This window comes from Chenopodium album, chromosome 19, assembly GCF_948465745.1.
Source record: "Chenopodium album chromosome 19, dcCheAlbu1.1, whole genome shotgun sequence".
Classification (NCBI taxonomy): Eukaryota; Viridiplantae; Streptophyta; class Magnoliopsida; order Caryophyllales; family Amaranthaceae; genus Chenopodium; species Chenopodium album.
The window spans coordinates 6,637,493-6,656,302 of NC_137852.1; the positions used below are offsets into that span (position 1 = coordinate 6,637,493).

Here is an 18,810-nt window from a genome sequence, read left to right on the forward strand (position 1 = left end):
TTCATTTCAGTTCAGTTCAGTTCAGTTCAGTTCAGCTGAGTTCAGTCAATGAGAACTAACAGGCCCTTAAGCATTTCAGAAGGTGAACATATACATAAAAAATATGACATATGGATTTAGAAAGTGAATATATGCATTTCAGAAAGTTTATAAATGGATTCAAAATATGAACATATGAACTTCAAAATGTGAACATAAGTATCCGTTTGATTTCACTATTTTTTTTTTTTTACAATTCCAATAAAATATTTCGAACAATAGAGTTTCGAACAATTTCAAATAAAATTTAGTGATAATCATATAATTCAAACAAAATTAAATGAAATTTACATAAAATTGCCTTTTTTTTTAGGGAAGATCCTTTTGATTTTGCATCTCTTTTTTAATGTCCATTGATATTTTTGCAGTTTTTAAGTGAGAGAAAATGAAATAGAGAAGAGAGAAAGTGAAAAGGAGGAGAGAGAAAATCATATAGAAGAAGAGTTTTGAGTTTGGAAGTGACGTTACATTTATTGGGTGTGGGTGGGTGTATTGGGTGTGAGTGAGTATATTGTAGTTACCGTATTTTTTTTAGTTTTAGGGCCTTTTTTAATTGGGTTGTGCGTAATTGGGCTTCTGGGCTGCTGTTACACCTATTTAGGATGCATAAGGGTGCACCTTAGACCAATTGTTTATTCCAAGCGACCATCCATTTGCTGTCAAGCAACCAGCCACAGAAAGACACCTTGCAGTTAAGTCAACTATAACACAAAGCCCAACTCCATATTTTACTTCCAACCATTTGAGCCCAACAACACAAACCTGATTGGGCCTGTGTCGAGATCGACGCAAAGAGGATAGACAACCCGCACCTAAGTTAACTAGGTATATGAGGAATTACCCGTTCAAGGACTGGTACAACAACCATAAAATCTGTGGAACAAATTTATTATTATACTCCCTTTGTATTAAAACTAGGTGTTCCAATTGTTTTGCCCCAATTATTTTTTTTGTATGACTTCCTCACTCCACCAACAATATACAACCATAAAAAGGTAAGTCCAAAATACAATGAATCAACTTTTTAAAAAGGCAAACTAAAAATTATGGGACAATCTTAGTGGAACGGAGGGAGTATATTTATACATACATAAGAAATTAACAAAAAGTTTACCTTTCACAATGAAATTTTTATATTAGTCGTTTGAAATGTGACTAGCATAATATTTTAATGATTATATAGTTCATAATTGACATATTTTTTTCCAAGTAATTGGTTATAGACATTCTGTTCTCAATTGCACACTCATGATTATGTAGTTCTAGTTTTGGATTGGTGCAACACTCCACATGAACTCTAGAGATAATCGTGTGTTCATGCATTAACCCGAGTCACTCATTTTTCAAAAATAGCATTTGTATTGAATTAAATAACTATTCAAAACTCGAACTTATTTCAGTAGTAAGTTGCTATTTTTTTTTTGTTTGGTTGGATATGTGTATGTTTCCAAGTAAATTGACATGCGTGCCTGGACTTTGGAGGGGTGTCAATTGTGTCATTACTCGATGATGTTGTTATTGTTGTTGTTGTTGTGTGTTGATGATGAACAAATATCTAAGTGTTATGCATCCATCTGAAGCAGGTGTAAATTAGCAGTGCACGAGTAATTCTACAGGAACAGGATCATCCGCGCTCCGCCTGTTAAATGACAATTAAGCTATCATTTTTGCTCGTCAGTAGTCTGCAGTCATGAAAATATATAAGTATATTTTTTTTAATATACTCATATTATTTTTACCTCTACTTTTTTTTTTTTTTTTCTTCCTCCCCCTTTAACTCTAGTGTTACATGTACCACTTAGGTACGTTCCCATTCAACAAGTATCTTATTCATAAAAATTACTTTGATTTTAAGTAGCATGTGAGATCTTGTTAAATTAATCATAATATACATTATTTTAAATTCGTAAACTTATTATTACTTTAAATAGTTATTTTTTTTATTTCATTATTTTATTTATTTATTTATTTATTTTTGTGAAAAACTACCTTATATACTTTAAATTTGTGGAAAACTACCTTATAAAAAAATTGTTGTATGAAACTACCTTATAAAAACTAATTTTTGTAAGTTCCTATGTGCTTGATTTGACAATGAAAGAGAAAGAGAATCAGGGGTTATATAGGGGCTATGAAGAAATTGGGTGGGATAAGGAGAAAAAATGATTGAAAATGGATCATTAAACATCTCTTATTCAATGTAATAATCCGGTAAAAGGTAGCTTCTTACAACATTTAGCGACTGAGTAAGTAGTTTCTTATAAAAGAGTTTTTTACAATATTTTTTCATAAGGTAGTTTTTCACAAAAACTAAAATGTATAAGGTGATTCTTCACAAAAAAATCCAATAATGATAAACGGGCCAGAGCCACACCCATCACAACTGTCCACTTTATACGATCAAGGAGGTTCCAACTCAAAACCATATGGCAATGAGAGGAGTAGCCCCTTAGCCTTATTAAGTGGACACGACTTTCTTCTTTCTTTATTGTGGGATACACATCCCAATATTTCTCTTTCAATGTGGGACAACACTTTCACTCACATGTGGGTTTGCTCATGGGCTCAACAAATAAGTTAATGATCAATGAGGTGCATTACTTAAAAAGTGAAAATTACGGAATATCAAGTAACATACTGTATACATCTTATTACTGTGTGCCGGTGTCAAAAGGGAACTCGTTACATGTCTACTGTTAAGGAAATCGGAATCCATAATAATGTGATACAGTAACATACTTGGTACAAAACAGGCCTTATTAGTTAGTGTGAAAAAAGTTTAGTAATTCTAAAAATGGGAATAATAGTGTTGATAAATTGAGGTATAAATTAAGGTAGTATTAGGCCGGTATAGAGGTGAGGAAAGTGGAAGCACATGGAAAGTGTCCCAGCCATATCTTGATTGTCTAAAATATGAAGGGGCAGTAAATAACATGGAATTTACACCACACCTTTCAATTCAAGTGTTGTTGGTGTGTTTTATGAAGTAGTAGTAATAATATCATATCAATAATAATAATGATAAGGGTGAGTAGTGAGAGTGATGACCAAATGCATGCAAGCTAGCTATCAGTTTCAGAGGGTGCAGCACCTCTTCCCTTTTGTCCCCGGCCCCTCTTCCTCTCCCTCTATTTGTAATTGTATCTCACTATCTTGTTGTATGTAGTGTGCTACTACTTGCGTGCTTTTATTCTTGCTTAATAATGCCAATTCATTCCACCACTTAACTATTCATCAATAAACCTACACACATTACATGATACATGCTAAGGAGTAAGGATACATGTTTATATTGTCACCTCACAATTTTTCATTCTTCAGCTTCTTTGTGATTAATGCTTCTTGCTCCTGTCGCGTCGTTATTATAAAGCATTATAAAATACTGTTTTAATATGAATAGGAAACTTGTGTCATGATGCCTATAAAGATCTCTTATCTAGTTTGATACCTGCATATGGGGAAAATCGCTCCAATGATCGGGATATAAAAGTAAGTATTTGTGATTAATTAAAACCATAACTTAGAAGTGAAATATAAGGAGTTTTAATTTATAGAATACCTGAAACAAGTGCCACATCTTGTGAAGTGGAGTAAAAGTGTCCACGTGGACCTAAATTTTTTCCCGATAAGGATAATTCCAATAGTGGATAGGGCCCATGCTCACAAATATTGCCCATTTTCTAGTTCATACTGGTAGCCGTTAACATCCCATATAAATTAAGATCGTTTTTTTCCCCTAATAACATTGTTGATTAAGCCCACATCAAATAAAATATAATAAATGAACTTTATAAAGATTAAATTTCATTATATCATAATAAATAAATTAAATAACCTAAATTTTTATGATAATGTTAACTTGTGTAAAAGAGTATACTCGTATAGTAGAACCGTAGAAGTGTACTACTCGTATGAGTTAAAAAAATAAGATGGGCAAGGGGCAGTCTCTTTCGGGTTGCACCAGCAGGAAGGGAGAGAAGATGAAGATCGTTATCAATTGACGTCAGGTGTTTATGTGAACAGTTACTTGTTATCATTTCCATTTTTCATTTTTCATTTTTCATTTTGACATTTGACACGCCCATGCACCATATTCCTATTTTCCTAACATCTTATTAATACTTAAAATATTATTACTATTATTTGTCATATTCCCACTTTTATTTTTCTCCAGAATTAATCAATCCCCATCTGATCTCTACCTCTTTTGTCTCTTCCTCACTATCTGTTTCCTGTCTTCTCTGCTTCTACTGTTTCAATTTTCTCTATTTTGGCCCCCCTCTCTTCATTTTTTATTTTATTCTCTTATTTTTTAATTTAAAGATTAATATCTTATGCTCAATAAATATGTTTCCTTAAAATTGTATGAGTTTCATGTTTGAGAACATATAACCAGTAATATTTATATTATTCCGTAAGAAAGGTAATTAAAGTTAAGAAAAATGCTATACATAACCCTTAAAAAGCTAAAAGAAGAAAGTATTAATGAAATATATTTACGTGTATTATATACACTGGTTTATGCATAATTTGTCATATAATTTCTAATTAATATGAAGTATACCAAGTATAAGGTTATAGTTTTACAATCTTTCAAAAAAAAAAAAAAAAAAGTTATAGTTTTACAAATTAATTGATAGTTTCATACGTCATTTGTGCGTATATATCTTTTCATCTTTTGGGAGGATATAGTCGTTACATTTATGAGCAAAAGAATTTAAAGTTTTATCAAGATCAAAATCAACCATTATAATTAAGCAAAAGAGCACAAAAGGTTGAGGAGAAATACATGCAAGAAGTAATAATTAGAGTACAAGTGTTTGACCAGGTTTATGCAATTGACATTCCTTGTATCAGTGCAATCATGTGATATGACAAGCTGTACAACACTATAAACAGTGCTTTTCTTCAATGTTCACTACGGAGTTACTACACTAGTGGTGGCTATTTCAATTCGATCGCAAACATGATTTTGACATTTTGAACGTAACAACAATATTAGTGCCACTAAATAAAATTAAAGAAGAGCAATTAAATCATTTTCCATTGACCTATATCGATTCTCGCTAGCTAGTTGCTTAGCATATAAAAGTAGAATTTTAGATGACCGAGTTGAATCGAGCAAGTCTATTATTAATTAGCTGAATTAGGGTTGTGTTGTTTAGGTTTTGTATATTAAATAAGCTCAATTAGGGCATTAGATTCTGTTACGTATGTACATACAATAACTATTACTACAATACGAGTACGTATTATGAGTATTGTTAGCTAGTTAAAAAAAATTATCCGAGATAAAAGAAACCATGCAAAATTCTAAAAGGTAAGTGTTCCCACTTTCTAGTGTTTCGATTAAAGCTTTATAGGGATTCATGAATTTGTTTAGTTAGTAGATCGAGTCCAAGTGAATGTTGAACGTAGCAACAAGCAAGAGACAAAGCTAATCGAAAAAAACAACACCTAAGTAAGTATTCAAAAATTGAATATGTTTGGGACTTAAATTGGAAACTTCATTACACTACATCCGAGTACGCACTCGTGCTGTCTTGGTAACACATCTATCTAGCTTATAGAAATATGCATTTTTGGTCAAACCAATCTAGCCTACGTACGATTTCTCTTCATGGGTTATATCATTCTTTTCAACCTTCCTAGATTTCCTCTTCCTATTAAATAATCAACATAATGTATGATTGTATTTGTACGTATGTCAATTTTATAGCATAGGATGTGGTCAAACTATTAAGATTTCAACTTTTATTACAACAAGTACATTTTGTTCTTCATAAGGTAAGAATACAATAAATTAGGTGACCCTCTTTGAAGAGGTGAATTTAATTCATTAGATACAACCATGGTAGAAAGAGTGGGACAAATTAAATACAACAATCTATGTAAATATGACATATAACCTATTGGTAAATAGATCGATCTTTAGAAGTATGCAGTGTAGTAGTAATACTTGGGTAGCTTAACTAAGCTTTATCAATTTAAGTTATAACTGTGTAAGTAATAATAATACTAGTGCAGATTAGAATTAGCAACCGGGTTGTTCGGACTAATTGAGTTAATTCAAGTCTTGTCGTTTTCAAGTTAGAATCGTTCGGGTTGATTTTGAGTTTAGGTGAGGTTGGGTCATTGTTTTCAGTTCTGTTATTGTTAATATGCTTATTTTAATATACAATCATCATCAACTGAAACAGTGATTGTTGGGTTGATTCAGTTTGTATACAATTGAGTGATTTTGGTAGGGTTTGATTGAATATAGTCAAATTAGATTTTACTTTCTTTTATACCGATACTTTAACCATGTCATATACGTTTAACGTAAATACTATTCCGTACTTTGCACTATTATATTTTAAGTGAATAACTTTCCAAGTTTCAAAATGGAGTTGGTACCGACAAGAAATAAACTTGTCCCAAATCTTTATTTTTTTATAAGCTCTCAAAGTGTCAAATATTAAATGGGAATGCTAGAAAATTCTAATATCTAAAAAAGATGGTATAATGTACAACACCATATCCATTCTTTTGGGTGGTATAGAAGGGCTTGAGTGATTATGGGCCAACTGCAGGCGACATCTTCCTGAATTTTAGCGTCTCCTTTTTGATTATGACTCATGAGAAAGCTTGGTTTACCAATTCTCACTACTATGGGTAAAACTCGCTAGCTTTTTTGCCTTATTCTTAGTAAGGATAAATGAGATCAAATTGTACAACTTATGTCAATCCGAATCCACCCATTTCCCTTATCATACACTCGTGTATAATGTGTATATGGTAGGTCATAAGTTCAAATCCCGATCCACCATTACAATTTCTAATGTTCTGGTGACTCATATGAACTAAGGGTCTGTTCACTTTAGCTAAATTTCATTTCAGTTCAGTTCAATTCAGCTCAGCTCCAATTAGTTCAGTTCAGTTTAGTTCAGCTCCATTCAGTTCTATTCTGTTCAGTTAAGCTCCATTCAATTATGTTCTGTTCAATTCAATTCCTAATTTTGTTCTCACATAAATTATTCATTTCAGTTCTACTTAGTACAGTTGAGTTCAGTTCAACTCCAATCAATCCAGTTCAGCTCAATTCAGTAAATGTGAACAAGCCCTAAAAAAAATATACTTTGCATAAGTCTTATGTGTTCATTGGCTATTTTGTTTGCTACTCCCCTAGTTCTATACGAATAACACAATCAAACTTTTTTGGTGTTTAGAGAGCCACAAGGGCGGGGGCGAGAATCGATCTCAGGATCTCCTGGTACCAGGAGAGAAGCTCTAACCACTTGAGTTATATTCCACTCTCACAACACAATCAAACTTAATACACTTGTCAACGCTCTAATTTTAATTTGAATCTAATTATAAATATGTAAACAAAAATTAAAAAGTTGATATTAGAAATTTTATAGCAAATCTAATTACCAAAGAAACAACATTTTACCTGATAAAGTTTTTATATAATAAACAATAAAACTATAGTCAAAGTTAATATACTACTAGATACGAAGTATATTTTTGTAAGGAAATAGTCAAAGTTAATATAAGAATACTGAAAAAAGCCCAAATGTGTCAATATTATGTAACATAGTTAATAAATTTTTACTACTCCTAACTTCCTAAGATGTACTAATTTTGTTGGGGCTATATGATTATTAGGCTTTATTAGTTTAACTTAGGCACTGTTCACTTCACCTTATTTTTGCTGAACTGAAATTATTTTTAGTGAAACAAAATTATATTTTCTGAACTTAAATTATTTTTACTGAACTTAAATTAATTTTACTGAACTGAAATTATTTTTGTTGAACTGAAATCATTTTTATTGATTTTCTAATATAATTCTTCTTTAAGAAAACTGAATTTTACTGAATTGAACTTATTTTACTGAACTGAAATTATTTTTTGTAAACAGAACATAATTTTACTGAACTAAACTTATTTTTACAGAACTGAAATTATTTTTATTTAATATTATTTTTTCAAGGTGAAGTGAGCAAGGCCTTACTCCGTATTAAAGTTGTTATTCTTGACATAATCAATCTGATATTTTTATTTGTGCTTATTTATCATTATATATCTTTAATTTTGTAATTAAAAAGATTAAAAAAAAATTCATATTTAGAAAGTACACTTTGATAAAAATCTAATGACATCTTATTTGATTGTACAAATTAGGTTAAAAACTTAAAATTGGTAAAGTCTGAAAAATCAGATCAAATTAGGTTATATTATATAACAGATGAAGTGTCCAAAAAATAAAAATAAAAAATAATAATAGATGAAGTATTAGATAAAAAAAAATCTATATTAAAATGAATCAAACATTAGCTTAATTGTTTTATAAATATGTTTAGTAAACTCATAGGTTGATCGACCTTTAGTGAAACCACTGCAAGGTATTACAAAGTACGGAATACAAAGTAATTACTACAGTAATATTCATTTTATTATACTTCGTATATTGTTAAATTATTTCTACTATATGCTGCGCACAAACTTCTAATTATAATCATACTTCTTAAGTGTAAACATATTATTGTGGGGGTAAAGTACTAAAGTAGTAAACGGAGTTTATAAAAAATGGAAAAAATATAAAATGTAAAGAATATAAGAACCAACTAAAATGGAAAATGAAAGTGTTATATATGATTATTTGTGAACGGAGATAGTACATATATATGACTTTTGTCTCTGAAGACTACAGTAGTTAAACGATTTTGGTAGAGAAACGATGATCAAACCAATATGAAGTAAGAATGTGAGAGACGAGTGTTTTATATGCTTTACTTACTCACAAAGAAATTAACTTAAAGTGTCAATATCTTAAAAATAATAATCTAGAATGATAGAATATAATAACCAATTTCGATCTTCAATTGGGTATAGGGGAACGACCTTTGATGTATTTACACTTCAAGTTTAGAGAGCTCGAGAGGGTGTGATATACTCCCTCAGTGTCCTAATTTGACCGGTATATTTGTCAATATATATGAAACTTTGGTCGCAAGATCTTAATTAGCAATAAAATTTAGTATAAAAAGTTGTATTCATTCGAAAATTAAACAATGAGATGATTATATACTACATCCCTTTCATATTATTTGCTACGAATTTTGAGTAGAAAATATCTAATCGTTGCAAATAATTAATCTGTAACAGACTAATAGATGTAGTATAACAAGTATTCATAGCTATGACTATATATTTGATCTTGTTACAAAGCATAAACATTGGTTAAATTAAAGTGGTGTACGTAAATAGTGTAAACATTATAATGAAGCACTTAAAAAACACCAACGGAGTAACATTAGTTGATCTAGGACTACATTCATAGCTAGGACTATATTATTTGATCTTGGAGCTTAACAATCCGTTTAATTTTTTGGTTGAATTAGGTAGTACATATGACTGTATAGAAATAGTTGCAGAGTATGTGTTGGAAGGGATGAAAGAATAGTGTAGTTGCACAAAAACCAAATCAATAGCTTTTGTGGAGTTGACTGAATGACTGAATGTACATGTACTAGCTTAAGCTAATATAGCTGCATGAAATGAGTCTAAGACGTACAATATAATGACTGTGCAAAACTCTATGACTGAATGAAATAGTTAGATCTTCACCATCGTACTCAATTCGAAAAATAAAAATGAAATAGCAGAATATCTATTTGTTCAATAACTTGAAAGCTGAATACGTACAAACGGCGTTTGTGTTTTATGAACGAGTGAAGAAGACTGATCTACTAGTATATATCTGAGATTCTGAGGAGGGTAAAAGTTTCTATTTTCTTTTACATTCTATGTTACTGTACTTATCCTTTATTTTACATTTACATTTACTCTTCTTTTTCTCTATCTGTCCTTCAGTCCTTCTCATGCCCAGAAACTGTCTCTCTCTCTCTTTCTCTCACTCACTCTTTTTCGTCTGTCAATTTGCCTTTTTTTTTATTTTTTGAAAAAATAAAAAAAGAAAAACTTTAATCATATGACAAGGATCGGAGTATTTATAATTGAGTTGCCTCTGATAAATAATGGTGAATTGAAGCAGTAGTAGTGAGAGTGGCAGATGTAACACTAGTTATAAATAATCTTCTACTACTATATACTGGTAGTCTGGTAGTAGTATTTTCAAAAGTGGTACATACTGCTCTTAAGTCCTACCTTAATAATAAACAATAATACTCGATTTCGATTTCGATTTCGATTTCGAAACATAAATCTCATCATCTTCTACACAAATGAGTGATCCAGCTTATTGCAATTCCAATATCTTCACCAAATGTTTCAACTTCATCCCTCTTCATAATCACACTACTACTGCTACTCATTCTACCACTACTTCTACTAATAAACCTGCTTCACTTCCTAATTCTTATTTCTTTAACAATGCTACCTCTACTAGTACAAGTACTGATTACCCTCTTCCATCTAATTATTGTAGTAATGGTGGTTTCGACTTGAATACTAGTTGTACAACTACTAGTACAACTACAACTGATACTGAAATTAATTTCAACAACAATATGATGTATCATTCTCATCATCAAATTTCACTACCTTCAAAAGAGGCTCTTCCTCTACTCAACACCCTAATTGGGCCTTCAACACTTGCCGCCCATTATCATCATGGAAATAATGATATGGTGTTATCCGGGTCCGGCAGTATGGATACCGAGAGCCCTAAATTCTCAACCACCAGTACAACAGACGACGATGAGAGCGTCACGGTAGCTCTTCATATAGGGCTACCTACACAACCCTCTTGTGTAGATCAGAAAGAAGAAGATGCAGAAATGGGTTCAGATGCAGAAGATGGTTCAGTACCTAAAACAACCCAGCAAGTCCAACAAGTTCAAGGTCAAGGCATACAGTATTGGATACCTACCCCTTCTCAGATACTTATTGGTCCTACTCAATTTTCTTGTCCTCTTTGTTCCAAATCCTTTAACAGGTTTAACAATCTCCAGGTATGTTAGATAGATATCATTTGCCCCTTCTCTTTTTTTTATTTTTAAATCGCCTGTAAACTTCTCTTCCTCTTATCTACTATCTCCGTTTGTTATTATTTGTGAGACATAAAAAAATTCATTTGTTGCTACTAATAAGAAACGGAGGTAGTAATTACTTTTATTGCTTCAAGGTTGTCAACCCTAAACCTGATTTTTAATCTCATCAATTTAATTAATTGACTCATATTTGATTATATAATATAGTCTGTATTGTTTCATTCAATTCAGATGGTTTACTCTTAAGTGATTTGTATTTTAGGGTTCTAGATGCTTAGTGTTGTAAATATTGACCCTTAATTAAAATTCAATATAAATGAAAGTCGAATACATTATTTTTTGAATCGCGGAATGAATTATACTCCAACTTCATCTATAATCAAATTTCCGCCTTGCAAAGTGGAATGTGATGGTTGTATATGAGTATATCAGATGGATAATTAACCTATGCCTGTCTAATTGTCCAGTCAAGTGTTCCGTGTGTTCGTGCAAAGTTGATGTAAATGTTGTACTTAATTTACTTCTTGAGATATTAGAATACACTTTTTTTTTTATATAGAAAATTGAGATATTAGAATACTTGAAAGTTGGTTAATTATTGACTAAATAATGAAAATATAACTTATTGATAATGTCAGAGTGATTGATTAACTGCATTCCCTTAGTTAATCATAAGTAAGAAAAACTTTCAGCAACAGTTGTAACTTAATTAATCCTCTAATCCACTCAACAGCTTTCATCTTTTCTTTGAAATTGAATTTCTTCACAACCTTAAATTAAGTGTTAGTCTTTCAAATTAAATTTTCGTATTTTAGGGATATGAAATTCCCTAGGATAATGTAACTTTAAGCATCTAAAAACAAGCATAATGCTTGTAAGGTTTCTTCACTTCCTCATAATTAAGTACTCGTACTGTATTTTATGGATTTGAGCATAATGCTCGATCTTTTGATATATGTTTTATGAATGGAGTACATATATTATACAATGTATGTTTGCATTTTTTTTAATAGACTGAGCCACAAAATGGAAGCAATTTGTCACACACAGACTTTGGAGTATTGAAGTCTGAGATACTGAGAATTTGCAGGAAGTAATAGTATTAATACCAAGATGCATGTTTATTACTAACACATAACGAGCCTTTTTCTCAGGGTAAAATTTAGACCACTTTGAATGATGAGTTGTCTATTGTTTTCACGGAAATCCATAAATCCATGTCTGTCTAGGTTTAGTACAAACAATCACGTACGCATCATTCCTAATTAAATCAATGCCTCCATTTTTATTAAACTACTATATATAGCTCTACTTTACCTTTACTAGTGTTATATGTTACCAGTTTATAAATTAGATTTTCGTTTAATTCATTGAACAACAAAAAGTAGTACATACATGAAAATAGAACTTCACCCACAACAACGATTAGCTTAACTACGCGCATATATAAGGAAAGGTTGTATTACTTTCATGATACGGAGTACTGTATGTCTTATACTGACTTTGTGTTTCACTAGGTTATTATAGGATTAAAGTTGAATGTATTTGACTATTAACATGATGTTAAATTGACATAAACAATATTTTCCTGACCTTTCTTACTCACTCCTTAGATGATTTGGTTACTTATTAAATTGTATTGTGTTGATTTGATTTTATAGATGCACATGTGGGGGCATGGATCTCAATACAGAAGAGGGCCAGAATCACTGAAGGGTGCCCAACCAACACCCATGCTAAGACTCCCATGCTATTGTTGTGCACCTGGATGCAAGCACAACATAGAGCACCCAAGATCGCGGCCTCTCAAGGATTTCAGAACCTTGCAAACACACTACAAAAGGAAGCATGGCGTCAAACCTTTCACGTGCAGGAAATGTAGCAAGGCATTCGCCGTGAAAGGGGACTGGAGAACCCACGAAAAGAACTGTGGACGGGTATGGTATTGCGTTTGTGGCTCCGATTTTAAGCACAAGAGGTCTTTAAAAGACCATATTAAGGCCTTTGGTCATGGTCATTTTGCCTTTGGTGTTAATGGATTGGAAGAATGCTTGGATGAACCTCATGCTTCCGATGCTGATTCTAGCTTATGATTGACGTTATTGATACATATTTACTTGAGTTTTTTTTTTTTGTTTTTCCTGTTTTGTTCTTCAATCATTATTGATTTTGTGTAGTATATGCTGTAAAAGTTGTGTTGTTATTTCTGGCTTTGTTTACTCTATTTGCTGCGCAGATTGCGAAAATGATGAAAATTTAGTACTTGTGATGCCCCAACCATATATTTTTGGCCAATAGCTAAAGCTTAAACAGGTACAGTACATACTTTCGCAGGGTTACCACATTTGGCAACGTTAGTTAAGCACAAATAAACAACTTTTAAGGCATTGTAATTTACGAAGTATTATTTGGATTGCCGTTGATGAGCCACAAAATATTTTTTCAATTGATGTTTGGCAACGCGTTAAATAGAGATGTTCAAAAAATTAAAGTGCTTTTATTTAAAAATTGGTTCCAGTTCACCATCTCCTTTCCAATTTTATCAGTTGTTTTGTTTCTCCTAATTTATAACATTATCGAACTCATCTCGATTTACTTTGTTTATTTCAATATAATTCAAAACCTTTTAAATCTTATTTCATACTCCGTATAATTTTTTGTTTGAGTTAATTAAATCAAAATAAGTTAAGGATAAGAAAATACGGAACACATTGTGTCTTACGGAGTACTCCCTCCGTTTTTCAATACTTGCTCCATTTCTCAATGCGCGGAATTTTAGGAGAAATTGGAGAAAGTAATAATATATGGTGGTAGTGGAGTTGGTGGAAGAATAAAAAATTGTAAAAGGCAAAAGTAGTGGAGAAAATTGGAGGAGAGGGAATCTATATTGGGTCCACTAGGTTAAAGAAATCAATAAAGTATTGTAATTTGTACAAGCTTTCCAAAATTAAGGAAATGAAGCAAGTATTTAAAAACGACCGCAAAAAAAAAGTGAAACAAGTATTTAAAAACAGAGGGAGTAATATCCTATAGACCTATGACTCTATGAGGCTACCACTCTACGAGGACAGACAAAAAAAAAAAAGGGGGCAAAATGGATTGAAGTGGGCAGGGTCGAAGTTGAAAATGGTGGGCCTATTATCCAAGCTCATGTGAGTATTAATTTCATCATCGGCCAAAACTAAACCCATTGAAAAATAAAAAGAAATGGCACACACACAGTACTACTGGAAGAATCTGATATCCACTTCCTTTTCGTCTCCAATTTGTGGTTTCGAACCTACTAGGATTACAATTGCCAGTAATTCTCATCTCCAAAATTATCACCCTGTAAAAATCTGTTGTTCTTACTCTAATTCAAAATCAAATACAAATTCAAACTCAAATTCAAGTACAAATTTGAAGAACAAGTTGTGCTTGAGATGCAATACTCTGTATGATCCTCTTCTTAATTCTCCTACCGCGTGTTCTTTTCACGGTCACATCACTGGTTTGTTTCTATTTCTTTTTCCCTCTTTTTTTTTTTTTTTTTTTTTTTTTTTTTTTTTCATCCAATTCAATTATTTGTTCCTTTCATTACACCGATTAGTTCAATCATTTTGTGATTCATTGAGATTTCAGTTATCATACTTTGTTAATTATTTCAATCATTATGAAGGGGAAGGATTAAATTAAATCAAATACGACCCTATGTACATGATTTTGTTATACATTTCTAAATTAATATATAATACTGCGTAATACATATAATCAATTCAGAAAATACATCAAATGCTATAGGCTTGCAATAACGTAGTATCATTAGAAATTGTGATCATAATTCTTAGTCTTCAATAAGGGAATTCTAATTGGACCAATTTTGTACTCTATTCTGTTTAGTGTGTGTTTTTTTTTCTGGAAATGAAAATAATTTTTAACTTTTGCAGTGAATATAATGAATCAACATCTAAATCGACTAGAATGCGCACCTGATATGATATGCTAAGGGCCTGTGTAAAGGATAATGATATCATCAATATCAATATCCCTTGATTTACTCCTTGATTTATATAATTAGTTGATTGTCAAAGATTTCCCTTAATATTAGCTAATGTACCTAGTCATATAATGTATCTAGTCATAGTTTTGTAATGTTCAATACTCTAATCTTGTACTATATATACTCTTGTATATTCATCAATATAATTTAAGCTTTCCAACCTTTGCCGACGCCGACAAATGATGGTGACCATATCAAACTTCCTTCCTGGAAAGCTTCAAATCAAAATCACACTTCGCTCAACTCTTTTGACACCCCATATTTTGTATACCAAGAGATGTCAATTATCAATTTTTTTTTCTCCAAACCCCTTCCGGAGAAACAATCCCTTTTCGGCATCCCGTAGTTTACCTACCAAGTGTTGCCAAACATTGCATGAAATTCTTTCTCTAAAATCATTATGGAGAAACATAACATTTTTTCCGTTCTAAACCACCATCAACACCATCATATCTTTTTTCTATCTCGCCCTCAATAGTTGTGAAGGAAACCCTATATTTTTATTCTTCTCCCATATGTTGCAAGCACATGCTAGCAAAAAAAAAAAAAAAAAAAAAATATGTAATACTCCCCTCTCTCCAAACCCTCCCGGAGAATCACAATGCGATGCAACCCTTCTCACATCACCTACACTTTACTTCCTAACAAGATTTGCGAATTATAATCAAGATCGGCCTCTCATTCTGGACGTCCATCTTACGGGGGCGTGTAAAGGATAATGATCCCTTGATTTATTCCTTAATTTACTATTTAGGTTGATGGTCAAAGATATCCCTTATTCTTAGTTAATGTACCTAGACAAGTACTCTAATGTATCTAGTCGTATTATATTGCTTACTCATGTACTATATATACTCATGGAATTACATCAATATAATTAAGCTTTCCTACATTCTCTTTCTCATAACTCTATCAGCCTGTTCATATTTACTTAATTTTAGTTCAGTTCAGTTCAGCTCCAATCAGTTCAGTTCAGTTCAGCTTTTAATTTCCCTCTCACATAAAATATTCATTTCAGCTCAATTCAGTTCAGTTCACTTCCAATCAGTTCAGTTCAGCTCCAATCAGTTCAGTTCAGCTCAGCTCAGTAAATATGAACATACCCTAAGCTAAAGACAATTAGGCTTCCATTTATACATTTCTTCATTGTAAATAGTGAATATCTAAATACTTTTCTATACACCCGGTTTTCAGTAATTTACTGTACATTGGGTGCACTTTTGTCGAATTTAGTGTCACTTTTGTCAAATTTAGTGTCACTTTTGTCAAATTTATCAATGAAGCATAAATAACTCTTATATATGTTGAGTAACTTTTGTGCGCTTTAGTGTAACTTTTGCGCATTTTATTGTCACTTTATAACGGATGTTCAGTAATTTACTGAACATCCGTTTTATTTAAAAGTTTGTGGGCAAAGTCATCTTGGTTCTTTGACGCAATTGCACCACTATTTTGGGTTTAATTCACAAGTTTGAACATGCATACTACATATATACAAGGACTGGGAAGAAAAGAATACTGAAATCATGTTCATTTGACAGGGGAGAAAGGATTATTTTCCCTTGCTCCACCTCACCAGGGTATAGATGGGGAATGGACTGATGGCTCCGGCGTTATTGTCTACAAGTGGAATGAGGTAAACAACCGGCCTAACACTGGTAGTGCAAACTGGAAAAAAAGATGGAGCTGTTGTTCCGAGTATGATGAAAATGCACCACCTTGTCAACACGGATATCATGTCTCATATGATGATGGCTTCACTATGTATTAGCTACATCTATGTCTAATTCATTCACAAGACACAGACTTGTGCTGAGATCTTACAATAGTGAATCTTGTACACACAATAGTTTTAATTGGAATATATGTGCTTCGTTCCAATCAATTCTTGGAATGCTTAAGCTTTCGTTACTTTTTTACATTGCTTATTATTTGAATGACTGGTGTATGTGCAATTTATTGCTAATTTGCTATAGTAATCCATCTGAATTCATACATGGTTCAGGGATCAGAAATCACATGAAGCCGTTGTCAATGGTATGCACTTGAATCAGAAATTTGTTTTATACTTCGTACTTATGGATTATGTTTATCTGCTCAGTGAAAATTGCCTTGTTCCTGTTTGTTCTCTGAGTCCATTTTCATAAAGTATTACAGGTTTACATATTGAGCTGTGTCAATGTTCTGGCTGCTGTGTTTTCATATCTTTTGCTTAAAGAATTGCTTCCTTGGGCTTTAATATAGTTGCTATAAGAATCTGGCAACCATTTCCATCCTGATTTCTATACATATCATCAATTAATTGGGAAGAGATCAGATGATACAAGTTACTTGTATAATTCAGCAGCAAACACTATATATAATCCAATATGAGATGGGAATTATTGTTTGAATAGATCGATATACTCAATACATACGAAAAACACGAGTAGTGAGTATGTTTATGAATATGTGCCTCTAGCTCTACAATTATCATCTCTATATAATAAGAGCATACATATATATAGTAGATGACAATCAATCAACTCGTAGGAAAACGTACACGAACATAGCTAAGAGAAGGAGTAGGCTAGAGTAGAGTTTTGAAGGATTGGTGGATGTGGCGGAGCATTTCCTGATCTCGGTTCCATTCAGGACTAGGGGCATTAACAAAATGAGCATAAAGCTTATTGTTGGCACATGTAACAGAGATTAAACTGTGAGTAGCAGCACCATCAATTTCGTAATCGTAATACAGCTGACCATTCTCATCCCTCCTATCTTGAGAGGTAAGAGACTCAGCATTAGAAATCTGATCCAGCAAAAGAACGTCAGATAAGGCTAAGTTATTGAGCACAACATCTTTAGGAATAGGATCAAGTTGCCTAAACCCAGATAAGAAGGTTAAATATTCTCTTTCAGTCTTCTTTTTAGGATTGTAGAACTCACTGTCAGTGCCATTAGTACCTTTCTCTACTTTCGAAACAAGCCTCTCTTTCCAGCCTTGGGGGACATCATATGTGTACTCTGCTGAATCTTTCTTGCTTGAATTCCCGCCATAACCTCCATAGTTCGCGGCGCTTGCTGCTGTACCGTAGTAGATGTTGTATGCAGTTGTGGAATCTGCTAGTGTTGGAGGGGAGCTGGATAGGACAACTGCAGCCGTGGCGATGGCAGTTAATGTGGTTGTTAGCTTGTTATTAGTCTGAGGTGCTGCCTTGGTTAAGCAGGTAATTGGTGTGGCCTTGGTTGGTGTTTGGGGTGGTTTTGTTAAGGTGGATGTGGAAGTGGATACTAGTGCTGAGCCTGAGAATATTGTGGCCATGATGTTGTAGACTTGTGGCTAATGATTTTTCCTTCCAATGTTTCTTCCTTATCCTATCTGCATTTTTTTCCCCTTCTTCTCTAGATTATGTTCTTATCCAATGAGATGTCTCTCTTGCCCTTTAGGAGATCCAGAAGCTTTATCAAATTTAGACCGGACAACCACTCGTTTACACTTTTTCATTACTTTTTAGTTGACACATTTTCTTTATCAAGTCAGATAACACACACATTTAACGAACACTATCCTTTTACTTTAAAATTAAAATAATTAAGGGGAATGGAACCTAACCACCCACAACTGATCCCCGAATCCGGATTAGCCTAAAGGGTAAATCGGGTGGAACACAAAAAAAAATAAAAAATAAAAAATAAAAAAAAAGTAAAAAAATTAAAATGACTAATTTTAAATGAGATAGACTTAGA

The 18,810-nt window shown here is 32.4% G+C and overlaps 2 protein-coding genes and 1 pseudogene across 2 annotated transcripts; 2 read left to right on the forward strand and 1 right to left on the reverse strand.

The window, feature by feature from the left end:
- Positions 1-10,095: 10,095 nt before the first annotated feature.
- Positions 10,096-13,345, forward strand: LOC145595251 (zinc finger protein WIP5-like). The gene is made up of 2 exons (XM_081651635.1): positions 10,096-11,003; positions 12,704-13,345. The coding sequence occupies exons 1-2, from the start codon at positions 10,275-10,277 to the stop codon at positions 13,133-13,135; spliced, it is 1,161 nt and encodes a 386-aa protein (XP_081507761.1). The 5' UTR covers positions 10,096-10,274; the 3' UTR covers positions 13,136-13,345.
- An 830-nt stretch (positions 13,346-14,175) lies between these two features.
- LOC145595550 (uncharacterized) lies at positions 14,176-16,966 on the forward strand. Its single transcript, XM_081651963.1, has 2 exons — positions 14,176-14,532; positions 16,623-16,966. The coding sequence occupies exons 1-2, from the start codon at positions 14,250-14,252 to the stop codon at positions 16,850-16,852; spliced, it is 513 nt and encodes a 170-aa protein (XP_081508089.1). The 5' UTR covers positions 14,176-14,249; the 3' UTR covers positions 16,853-16,966.
- A 446-nt stretch (positions 16,967-17,412) lies between these two features.
- Positions 17,413-18,489, reverse strand: LOC145595549 (thylakoid lumenal 19 kDa protein, chloroplastic pseudogene; annotated as a pseudogene).
- Between the last annotated feature and the right edge of the window lie 321 nt (positions 18,490-18,810).

What these genes read in the sequence shown, in the direction of transcription:
- LOC145595550 (XM_081651963.1), top strand. Translation starts at nt 14,250, where the DNA reads ATGGCACACACACAGTACTACTGGAAGAATCTGATATCCACTTCCTTT. An exon ending in TTTTCACGGTCACATCACTG is followed by an intron (nt 14,533 to 16,622) that starts GTTTGTTTCTAT and finishes TTCATTTGACAG; the next exon opens with GGGAGAAAGGATTATTTTCC.
- LOC145595251 (XM_081651635.1), top strand. Translation starts at nt 10,275, where the DNA reads ATGAGTGATCCAGCTTATTGCAATTCCAATATCTTCACCAAATGTTTC. An exon ending in ACAGGTTTAACAATCTCCAG is followed by an intron (nt 11,004 to 12,703) that starts GTATGTTAGATA and finishes TTGATTTTATAG; the next exon opens with ATGCACATGTGGGGGCATGG.